The following is a 12,269-nucleotide window of genomic DNA, read 5'->3' on the forward strand; positions in this document are numbered from 1 at the left end:
TAACCAGTTACCTGGACACTGGTAACAAAGTTCACTTTTACATTAAACTATAAATGTCTCTCTCTCTCTCTCTCTCTGTATATATACATATATATATACCTATATCTATATCTATACATATAGATATAGATACATACATACTGTACACTGTATTAGGGACTGTTGGTCCCACATTAGCCTTTTCAGCCACAAATGTGCCTGAAGTAAAAAATTCACCATCAGTGGTATCATCTCTGAAAACAAAGGGCAGATTACTATATTTTGTGTGCGTGTATACAAATCTATCTATAGATATAGATACATAGCTATAGCTATATAGATGTGTGTATACACACACACACACACACACACACACACACATACAAATGTATTAAGTTTATTTAAAAAAAATATGATGCCTGGACAGTTTCAAACAGTTGACTCTACAGTTGAAATCAGAGCTCATGGAATAAAATCTACTTGGGTCTTCCTGGAAAAGGAATGAACAAAGGTAAAATGCAAAGCATGGCTTAGTGGAAAGAGGATGAGTTTAGGAGAAAGAGGATGAGCTTAGGAGAAAGAGGAAGAGCTTAGGAGAAAGAGGATGTGGGTACTAATTCCTGCTCTGCCAACGTGTCTGCTGTGTGACTTTGGGCAAGCCACTTAATTTCTCTGTGCCTCAGTTATCTCATCTGTAAAATGGGGATTAAGATTGTGAGCCCCATGTGGGACAACCTGATTACCTTGTATCTACCCCAGCGCTTAGAATAGTGTTTGGCACATAGTAAGTGCTTAACAAATACCATAATTATTATTATTAAAGCTATTTATAGCACTATGCGCAGGACCCAGACTGGCAATAGATAACCATCCAAGTGAGAAACTTTGCACCAAGCTGCATTAGAGTTCATGTTCAAGAGATTTGGATTAACAGTAATGTCACAATCCCTAATGTTATCCCTTTATATGTTATACACTTTTAATAATAATAATGATGGCATTTGTTAAGCACTTACTATGTGACAAGCACTGTTCTAAGCGCTGGGGAGGATACAAGGTGATCAGGTTGTCCCACATGGGGCTCAGAGTCTTCATCCCCATTTTACAGATGAGGGAACTGAGGCTCAGAGAAGTTAAGTGACTTGCCCAAAGTCACACAGCTGACGAGTGGCAGAGCTGGGATTAGAACCTGTAACCTCTGACTCCCAAGCCCGGGCTCTTTCCACTGAGCCATGCTGCTTCTCATATATAACCCTTGATTCTGAAATGGAGTGCTTCTCCAAGAGCTATACCCAAATAAATTCACATAGTGTACTATCCCTTCCAGCCAACATGAATTTCCATTCTTCAGGAGTTTTCCTGCTCTTACTGGTTTCTCTTCCTACTTGAGCTCTAAATGTGGCTAATGCTTTGTGAAGATACTATTGTTGTCTGTTTCCCCCTTCTAGACTGTGAGCCCGTTGTTGGGTAGGGACCGTCTCTATATGTTGCCGATGTGTACTTCCCAAGAGCTTAGTACACTGCTCTGCACACAGTAAGCACTCAATAAATCTCAATAAATACGACTGAATGAATGAATGAATGATGCTTCCCAATGAATGAACAGGTTGATGAATATTTTTTAAAAAGCAAGCATGCAGGTGCAAGAATTTCCAAATGAGGCAAGGAAAACTGAATTTGGTAAAATAAAATATCACCATTTTCATGTCATCTTCAAAAAGATCAGAAATATCCTGCTCTACACCCTGAAAATGGACCATTAGAGTGGCAAAACATCAATCAATCATATTTATTGAGTACTTATGTGCATATCAATCATATATTGAGTGCTTACTGTGTGCAGAGCATATTTATTTAGCGCTTGGGAGAGTACAATACAATAGAGTTGGTAGAGATGTTCCCTGTCCACAATGAGCTTACTGAACATGGATTCCATTTGGCATGCACTGCTCACTTTTCCCCATAAAGGGACTGCGAAGAAATAATAATAATAGTAATAATGATGATAATAATGGTATTTGTTAAGCGCTTACTATGTGCTAAGCACTGTTCTAAGTACTGGGGTAGAAACAAAGTTCAGGTTGTCCCATGTGGGGCTCACACTTTTAATCCCCATTTTACAGATGAGGTAGCTGAGGCACAGAGAAGTTACGTGATTTGCCTAAGGGCATACAGCAGACAAGTGGCAGAGGAGGGATTAGAACCCACGTCCTCTGACTCCTAAGCCCGTGCTCTTTCCACTGAGCCATACTGAAAATGTAAGATGATTAACAAGTCAAGTCAGCTGAATTAACCACTTTCCTATCACTTGGCCCCTAGTGTAATTTGCTTGGCAGTTTAGTTTCTTCAGCTTGGATTTAAAATGGAGAAAGTTGTATCTGATGGAGATAGTTTAAATTATGAACAGTAAAGCTGCTGACTCAGTTCCCTTTGACAGTATCCAAAAAACCCAATATTTCAAAATTTTTTTGCAGGAGTGAGTCAAAATAGGTGGAAAACTGTAAAAGCTGATAAGTTTCAAAATTCTGAACTCCAACTGAAATACCACCTTTAAGGGAAAAACTCCTAATACAAGCGTACTGGAGAGGGAAAGGGAACTTCAAATTGGAGAGCTGAGGTAACAAAAGAGACCTCACTTGTGTCACCTCTGGACAACAAAATTGGACTTAATCATTTCTCAATTGACCTTCTTTGCTACTCCTCTGCTCTCAAGGTAATAGTAATGAAAACAGAAAAACAGAATCAAAAATAGAAACCCAACTGTTTTTATGGGAAGAAGAGACATTCTCAACAGCAACCTTACAAATGCTCACTCAGTCACCTTGGGCCACTCCTAATTCATGCCAGGCAAATAGTTAGGCCACTGTTTTCAGTAGGAGAATGAAGACAAGTTACAAAAAAAAAAGTATTATGGAATGGCAGTTTTTTGGTATTCATTTTCAAGGCCATTAAAAAACATAAGAAAATTCAGAACACTGATGACAACTCCTTGACTTTTTGCCAAGTCCTTGAGGTGTCCAGCACAGTACCAGGGGCCACTCAATTGTTTAATGCTAATGACGTACCCTGAATTGTTTCTCCAGGGGAGTCTTTCCTCCAACCCCGGGTATCAGGATGCTATTAACATAACCATGCAGCTGGTTTGCAGATACTTCAGTCTCCTTTCCGAGAATGGCTTCCAACAAGGCATCATGAATGAAAACATACTGCTCCTAAAAGGGCAAACAGCAGGCATTCATTTAGGCCACCTTCATTACTTAAAGTGATTGCTAAGCTACCACAGTCCTAAACTTAAAACCACCACTAGTCAAAAATGCAGGACTATAACCTGTCTTTTATCGCTAATGTACTTCCATGAACTTAGCACAGTATTCTGCACCCAGTAGGCACTCAATCAATACTGCTGATTGACTGATACCAACTACAAAAGTTTAGCACAAAACAATTCCTTCCCGCTCTTGTCTTGAAAGCAGATTCTGCGCCTGAAATACCTCCCGGACCCAATTAAACCAATGAATGACCTGTTTGTTCTCATCTCACCTGTCAATAAATTGTTCTTAACAAACAACACTTGGAAAGGCACAGGGATAATAGCAGTCTCCTTACCTCTGTCTGGACGAGGTAGTTCCGCTGTGTCCTGATATGTTTCAGGAATCCCAGGATGTTAACTGTGCTTTTGTCTTTTATCTGTTGCAGCATGCTGTCTATCACAATGTAGGTACCAGTTCTGCCCACACCAGCGCTAAGAAAGACCAAGATACTAATACTACAGTTACACCACATTAACAATTATCATTGACAAAAAAAGTCAAAGTACTTAAACCTAGAAAATTCTTGACCCCTAGTTGGAACCTAAATAGTTAAAATGATCCTACTTTTGAAAAGTTTATTTTCATAATACATTTAGTTTACTACATGTTACTTGTCAAAAATTTTTTTTCCTAAATATTTAAGAAATGTTTACAAATTAGAACATTATTGAGGTCTACCATGCTGAATAATGAGGCTCAAGTCAAAATTTTTTTTTCCTAAATATTTAAGAAATGTTTACAAACTAGAACGTTATTGAGGTCTACCATGCTGAATAATGAGGCTCAATTTGGTATGTCCTCGCAGTGGCCCCAAACATACAGCATCTTCCTCCTAACCCAGGGAAGCCTTATAAAGAGTAACCCGACTTGCATTTATCTCCATTTTAGAGATTCCTGAATCATTTTCCCAAAATGGAGATATTCTCTTTGGGATTTCAGGCACAAGACATGCTCCAACAACCTCAATGGGGCAGTACATAACAGAATATATGCTCGAAAGGAATGGTGTTGCAATTCAGAGCCAAGGGGTCATTTTCTCCTAGAACAGCTGCCACAAGAGAATGTAAAGCAAGCAACATCATCCAAATCCAAAACTAAATGCACATAGCCAAGTACTGCTAGTTCCAACTATATTACAATTGGGGAGCTGGTTAAAAACTTAATAACCCTAATTCATTGAGCAAGCTGAGGAGAAAACCCAAAATTTGTTCTGTTCTGTCTGAAGTTTATCTCCAGCTAGACTTTTCTAATAGTTCACTTTCAACTAATAAGATTAAGGAAACTAATAAAACATGACATAAGCAGCAAATTGCTGCTTGAAACAATACGGTCTTCTCATCTTATGGAAGGAACCGGATTTACCATGTTCTGCACTAAATGAAAGTTGTGAATGTGAATGGACTGATGATCTTATGAACATCGGTCAGTAAAGTACATACAAGCTTTGCCGTACCTGCAGTGTACAAGTACAGGTCCCATTTCTGGTGTCCTGGCGGCTGAGGATCTCCTTACAAAAGTCAGAACGGGCAGGGCATATTCTGGCACCCCCATGTCGGGCCACTGGGTGTAGTGATACTGAATGACTATTCTTTCATTCTGACGACCTTTAGGATTTCCCTTCTGACCCTAAACAAGGGGTGGAAAGAAAATTGGTTTTAACAAATGGACTTGGAGGAGTTGCAAGTAGACTTCAAAGAGAAGTGAGTGTTTCTTAGTGAAGCTGTCCTTCAATTCAAAGATGAAGTTGCGGAAGGTGAGACTGTAATCATGAGTGTGAGTGTTAACTAAGAGAGAATCTCTTGCACACTTGCACACTGTGCCCATGAAAATATAGTAGGGCATCCTTTCTGGCCCCTTGCCATTCAAGGTGAGCTTTGCTCAGACACCAAGGGTGCTGATGAATGGCACTGCTGTCTCTTCCTCATCAAGAGATCAGACTGGGGCTGATTGGGAGGAGAAGACGGGGGCGGGGAAGGTATATCATACCTCCGGCAGGACATGCGATTGAGTTGTTTTCGCAGGAGTGGTGATTTTTTGCATTGAGCCATCTGTGCTTTCTTGCTTAATTTCCCCCTGTGCCCAGAGGCACGTATTGAGAGACAGCTGTCAGGGCTAAGTGGATGCAGTCGGTGGTCACACAACAGAATATCTCTGAGACCTCGACAGCGACAGACACCACTGGTCCTCACCCATTTCATAAGCCATCGCTGAGAATGACACTCAGAGTGGCTTGGTAAGGGTTGGGGTAAGGGAGATTGTCTTTACCACTTCCTTTGGAAAACCGGAGGAAAAGCATAAACAAAAGTGAAAACCAAACAAGAAGCAAAACAAAACTACAGTTCTCCTTCACCCAACTAGACAGACTGGAATTAGAAAACAGCAGGAGCATTCGGTAAGTGTAAGAAGGCAGTGAAGTCTAGTGGGAAGAATCCTGGACTGGGAATCAGAAGACCTGGATCTTGGGCATAATAGTCTCACCCCTCTAAGGTGCCATTTCTTCATTCCTCAAATGGATAGGACATTAACCTATTTTATTGACAATAACATTTTGATCACAAAACTTTCTGACTCAGTTGACCATCACAGATATCCAAAGCTTGTCTGTGTCTTACTTTCCTAAAATTCAGAAGGCTCATCTGCTTTTGCTCTAATCTGATTGTGGATGACTGTTCTATCCCCAAGTGGCTTTGGAAGGAGGGCAAAAAAGTCAAGAAGCCCCTACCTTCTCCCCTATGATAGTAGGATGGATTTTAAGGTGAGTGTGATGTTCAGACTCCATTCCATGAAAGGATAGGAGGGTACATGGTTGACCTCTGCAAAGGCTGGGTTTACCCTGTGGGTAGTAAGCCAGTCATAGGGGTAGACAAAGTGGGCAGTTGCCCAGAGCTACCAATTTGAAGGGGCTGCTCTTCCTGTGACTGGCAAAGTCCCGGGTGGACACAATGAGAGAAAATCCCTGCTTCTTTTTCCCCACCCCAACGGCGTGGGTGTTGGCCAGGCCCAGGCAAGACTGCAGTTCATGGCCTAGGTTGGAGGAGAGATGGAGGGTTCAAGAAGCAGAACTACCTGGCCCTCCAGGAAAACCTCCCTTTTGCTTAACCGTACTAAAATTTCTCTGTGTTTCTCTGTGAATCTAGCATTTGGAGCATCATTTCCAAAACCGAGGGTTTCTGAATGCCAGTCCTTTACAGGAAGACACAATGGGGAATTGGTAAAGATGTCAGTAAATGCAAAAGGAATGATCAACAGGAGTAGGTAGGAATGTGGCCAAATCCACCAAGCTCCACAAAATCCAAGCAGGTGAGCAAAGAAGGTGAACAGGCATAGAATCTTTTCAAGTTACAAAGGGGCTGACCTTTGAGGCTAAAAGAGATCCTTGTAGATGACAGAGTGAGGTCTAAATTCACTCAGAGGATGAATTTACTCAGGTGTGGAAAGAAAGAGTTTCAAGAATTTTTTTTAACTAAGCCCATTTGAACCCTTTGTTTGAATTTTATTTTTCCATAGCATTCCTTTGCCAAGGGCTTTCATATTTGAACCATTTAACTTTCATTCTTTTGGGGTTGGGGGTAGGAGGGTGAGGGGGGAAGGATGGGGGTGCTATCCAGTCACATGGCTTCAGGTACTACCTATATGCAGATGGCTCCTAATGCTATCTCACCATTCAGGGACCTCTCACCTGCCTCAACATTTCATATTTCCTCCTGCCTCCAGGACATGGATGACTCATTGGCACTTTAAACGCAATAGGGCAAAAGTTCCCTCATAAACCTACTCCTCCTCCTAACTTTCCCATCACCACTGATAACATCTTCATCTTCCCTTTTCCAGAAGCCAGAAACCTTGGTGTCATCTTTGAGTTCTTTCTACGGTTTACCTCCCCACATTCAGTGTTGGGCTCTAAATCCTGCTGACTTCTTCACCACAACATATCCCAGATCCACCCATTTTCCTGTCCTCTTTCATGCACCACCCTGGTTCAAGGTCTCCTCAACTCTTGGCCGCATTGCTGCATCGCCCTCTTTATTAGTCCCCCCCTAACTTCTTCCTCTTTCCTCTTCAGTCTATGCTCAACTGCTGGGATGATCTTCCTAAAATTCCAGTCAGAACACATCTCTGCTCCTGAAAAACCTTCAATGTCTCCCCATTTTTCTTTGCCCCAAACAGGAACTCCTGACCACTGGATTCAAAACTCTCCAACAACTTTTTCCTTCCTACCTTTCCACTCCTCACCCGCTACATTTCAGTTTGGCAGTCTTGGCTCTTCCCAACCTAACTTTATATTTGTCCCTCATTCTTGACCTTTCCATCAGCAACCCATTGCTCATACCCTTCACTCTGCATCAAACTCCCTCTCTTTTCAAATCCACCAGTCTATATTCCTACCTACCTTCAAAGGTTTCTGAAAAGCCATCTCCTCCAGGAGGCATTCACTAATCAATCCCACCTCTTCTGCCCCATGTCATCATCTATTGGCCACCCTTAGCACTTATGTGTATATAAATCTATGTATTCCATTTATTTGGATATTTGTTCTTTTTTCTTTGTTTTTCCTTCTGTTCCCATGGTATGTATACAACTCATGTCTAGCTATCTCTCCCATTATATTATAAGCTACTTGAGGGCAGACACCGTGTCTTCTACTCTTAATGAATGCTCCCAAGTGCCTAGTACAGTGGTCTGCCCACAGCAGATGTTCAACAAATGTGAATGAATGAATGAAAAAATGAATTGAAATGTTAGCTATCTATCAAAAGAGATCTGGGTTAGAGGCATAGGGTTTTAACTATCCTTTAAGAGAGTTCACAAAAAGCAAATTAAAGAACCATCTTGATACAATGGTAGCTTTGTGTAATACTCTTACACTTACCTTTTTCACTTTTGTATTCCTGACTGAAAAACGACGAATGGTGTAGCAAGCATGTACATTTGTGCTCTTCAGTGTGACAATAATGTTTCCATATTCCTCACTATTCTCTGTTGGCCAGTACTGATCACATTTTCTCTGAAGTAAAGAGTTGTAAAGCCAATTAGAATGGGCGGAATGGACTTTGCATTGCTATTTGTAATACACTTTAATGGTTGAAGTATGCAACATAAAAGTACAGTATTAACAGCAACATATGAACAGATGAGAAAATGGGCTGAATTGTCAGTCAAATTCTACTGCTCAATAGACTGACTAAAATTTGAGATCTCACATTCAAACAATTAAATATATATAAAGTTGAGACTATAATTTATGACTATTAAGACTATCCCAGCAGTAATGAGACCCATACTTCACGGTTCCTGTATAACTTCTAAGTAGAAACATTATGTATACATAGATTATTTTTCCCTAATTGTTTTCTAATATTTTTCTAATCATCAAAATTTCTCACTCGAAGGTGGTAACTCTTCCTAGGTCAAAGAGAAAATAGAGGGAAAATTGGGAATCTGTCTCCTAGTCCAGCAACACATGCACTACAATTAGGCAGTCTTTTCTAATCCCAAACATCACCCACTGATATCTATATACAAACACACTAGTAAAATATCAGTGGGTGACATGCTTGGATTATATAGCTATATATCTATATAAAGATAGGCCTATACTATGGGGGTCATGGGGGCCTTGGCCCCTCAGGCTTGTTAATGTGGAGGTGATGCCACTAGTTTTGCCCCCACGGTTTTTCAGGGAGAAAAATTAATATACCTAGCCTACCCATCCCTGGACTGAAAAATAATCAAAGGTGGAGAAGCTGTGTGGCCTACTGGAAAGATCAAGAGTCTGGGAGTTAGAAGACCTGGGTTTAATTGCAGTTTGGACACTTGCCTGCTGTGTGACCTAGGGCAAGTCACTTAACTTCTCTGGGCCTCAGTTTCCTTACCTGTAAAATAGGGATTAAATCCTTGTTCTTCCACTTAGACTGTGACACCTGATTTTCTTGGACCCACACCAGCACTTAGTACAGAGTAAATGCTTGGCACACAATAAACACTTAACAAGTACCACAGTTATTATAATATTATTTGGGATCCCCAAGGTACAAAGAGGAGCTAGGAGTCTCACAGTGCAAATGAGGGGCTGGAGTCTCTGCAACATAAGTGAGTGTTGAGTGTGGCCTGGGGTCCTTGAAGTCCAAAGGATACTTGTGGGGCAAAGAGGGGCTGGGCCAGGCTGGAATCCTTTTGTTGCAAGTGGAAGCTAGGTCTGTGGTTTAACCTGGGCATGTGTGGGTTGGAATTCTGAAGCCATGGCAGCTGGGATGATGGGATTTGTGTGGTACTGTGGGTTGGGCAATCAAGTGGAGGTGAGGCAGGTGGGTTGGGGTTAAGAAAGCAGCTCGTGTCAGGACCCTTGTTCCAGCTGACGACCAGAGGGAAGAAGGAGGCAGCGCTCCTCCCTGTGCACCTTTTACTTCCTCTTCCTTCCCCCCCTTTTTCTCCTTTTCTTACCTTCTTCCTTTCATTCTCTCTTTTTTCCTCCTTTCTCCCTCCCCTATCCCCCCAGAGCCCCTCCTTTAACGCTGTGCCCCATCAAAGCTCCACTCCAAAATATGTCCCCACACTTAAAATGAAAAGTTGGCACCCCTTTCTACAATATTTTATTTTATCTATGAAGGTGAATTAGATTTATAAGATGGAGTTTCTAGCCACAGAAATATCTTACCCTTCCTTTTTCCACAAGGTTCGTTATCATGATGATGATTCCAGTATTTTGTTCCCAAATCATTCTCCAGAAATCTTCAAATGTAGACTTTAAAGGTCCCTGGGTGGCAATGTAGGCCTTTGCTTTGTTGTATCCCTTCAAAGAAGACCATAAAACAAAGAAAGATGAAAGTGAAATCATGACAGACAAATTAATAATTTAAAGATAGGCACTTTCCCAAACTGAATAGTCAATTTTTTTTTTGTCAAAAGCCTCCATAATTTTTAGGAGAGACAAACACATCAGAAACAGTGCTGCACTGATTTTTTAAATATAATTGTTAAAGCAAGTCTGTAAAACATTTTGAACTTACATCAACATAATTTGCATTAATGTAGTCACTGTGCTTAGAATCTTTTCCAGGTAAAGGTCTCAGCTTCACCCTACTGTGGTCATCTATGGAAGGGGAAAGAGGAGGAAGCAGGGAGGGATGACAGGAAACACAAACACAAACATTTCAGTTAAAAAGAAGCATTTTAGAGCATGGCTGTCCCAAGTTCTTCATTGAGGTGATAAAATTTATATCATACAAATTAAAATAATCCCATCACAAGCATGTGCTGTCAATACATCCAATTCTCCCACAATAGATCTTTTCAGTCACGTGTGGATGAATAAATTGAATCAGGAGCTGCACACCCATAATACATAAGCAACTAGAGAACTGGAGCCAGCATGCAAAGTGGTCTTCCAAAGAATGGCAAATTCATGTTTCAGGAATTTGTGGCCAATGTGCAGATTGGAAGCTCCGCTTTAACCTTGTTTTGTTAAAAAAAGGTGCCTCGCAGTGGCTGCCAAAAGAATGAGACTTCTAATCAGTGTAGTAAATGAAGAGAAAGGAAGTGGGAAGTCATAATTGCTGTCTTCCTGGCAGGGACCAGAATTATTTGAAGCAAATTTACATATACACTTAAAGAGAAATATTCCCACAGTTTTTTCCAGAAAAATTATCCATTGAGGATTAAGCAACGCATCATTTGCCCACAACTGTCACACCCAAGCCACTCAGAAATCACACATATTGGTCGAGCTTCTTCAGTGAGGTCCAGAGAGGTTAGAAAGGACTTGGTTAAACTAGTAAGTTCAGGTTTGGAATTCTGGTATCCTGATGCTTGACCCACCAGACAAATGCTATCTATAATATGTATCACAAAGGGAACGGCAGAGAGGAAGTGTGACATTGATTCTTTCTACTTTCTTCACACCAAACAAAACAAAAGAAGGATGATTAATTTAATCATTCTTAAACTGAGAATGGTTGTTCTTGAATTTTAATTCTTGGGTTTTAATCTCTGTTCTGCCACTTGTCTGCTATGTGACCTTGGGCACTTAACTTCTCTGTGTCTCAGTGATCTCATCTGTAAAATGGGGATTAAGACTGTGAGCCCCATGTGAGACATGGACTCTGCCCCACTTGATTACCTTGTATCTACCCCAGCATTTACTACAGTCTCTGGCACATAGTAACTGCATAACAGATACCATAAAAAAACTAAGTGACACCCTGTAAAAAAATCTGGTAACTACAGAGGTTAGCATTGGGACCTTTAAACATCAGTTATGAACATTCTCATGAGAGCTTTATCTTTGAGAAGGTAACAAAAGTGAGTTTTTTATTTTATTTTAAAAATACCATTTAAAAGTTCCTGTCCCACATAGGGATCACAGTCTCAATCCCCATTTTACACATAAGGTAATTGAGGCACAGAGAAGTTAAGTGACTTGCTCAAGGTCACACAGCAGAGAAGTGGTGGAGCCAGGATTAGAATCTGGGTCCTTTTGACTCCCAGGCTTGTGCTCTATTCATTAGGCCATGCTGCTACTCTATATAAATACGTAGTAAGTAAGTAAACTCTATACCACAAGTTGTTATTTGGTGCTCTGTACTAGGGATACCTGCTTGGTCAAGACATTGTCGCCCTGGGCTCCTGATCTCCAAAATATGATGACTATGGGAATAGAGGCTAACATAGCTTCAAGGGAGAAAAATACAAACCCTAAGAGTTAACACTGAAAGGGCTATGAAACCAATTTTCTTGGCGTATGCTTCATTTTAGGAAGGTTTTTTTCTCTCATATATTGAACATGCTCTATAATGCTGCTTATGGTAAAAGCTCTGTCATCTAGACTGTAGTGTAGATTGTTGGTTTTTAATAGGAAGGGATGAGAAACAGTTGGCATTCCCACTATATGGTGATATCATACCTATCCAAGCTAAGACAGTGTTATTGGGGTTTGAGATTTTAAAGCCCTTGTATCCATCCATTCATGCTCTGGGATCCAAC

The 12,269-nt window shown here is 40.8% G+C and overlaps 1 protein-coding gene across 2 annotated transcripts in view; it reads right to left on the bottom strand.

Annotated features, from left to right (window-relative positions):
• Positions 1–12,269, bottom strand: part of PTPRG (protein tyrosine phosphatase receptor type G) — a 721,138-nt gene that overhangs the window by 32,658 nt on the left and 676,211 nt on the right. The window contains exons 17-22 of one of the 2 annotated variants that reach the window (XM_038771845.1): positions 10,298–10,380; positions 9,946–10,080; positions 8,161–8,295; positions 4,744–4,916; positions 3,586–3,721; positions 3,045–3,191 (exon numbers count right to left, since the gene is read on the bottom strand). In XM_038771845.1, the coding sequence (XP_038627773.1) occupies positions 3,045–3,191; positions 3,586–3,721; positions 4,744–4,916; positions 8,161–8,295; positions 9,946–10,080; positions 10,298–10,380 (809 nt within the window). Of the gene's footprint in view, positions 1–3,044; positions 3,192–3,585; positions 3,746–4,743; positions 4,917–8,160; positions 8,296–9,945; positions 10,081–10,297; positions 10,381–12,269 lie in introns of both variants that reach the window. The other variant, XM_038771844.1, reaches the window with a different exon arrangement.

Source organism: Tachyglossus aculeatus, chromosome X1 (genome assembly GCF_015852505.1).
Source record: "Tachyglossus aculeatus isolate mTacAcu1 chromosome X1, mTacAcu1.pri, whole genome shotgun sequence".
NCBI lineage: Eukaryota > Metazoa > Chordata > Mammalia > Monotremata > Tachyglossidae > Tachyglossus > Tachyglossus aculeatus.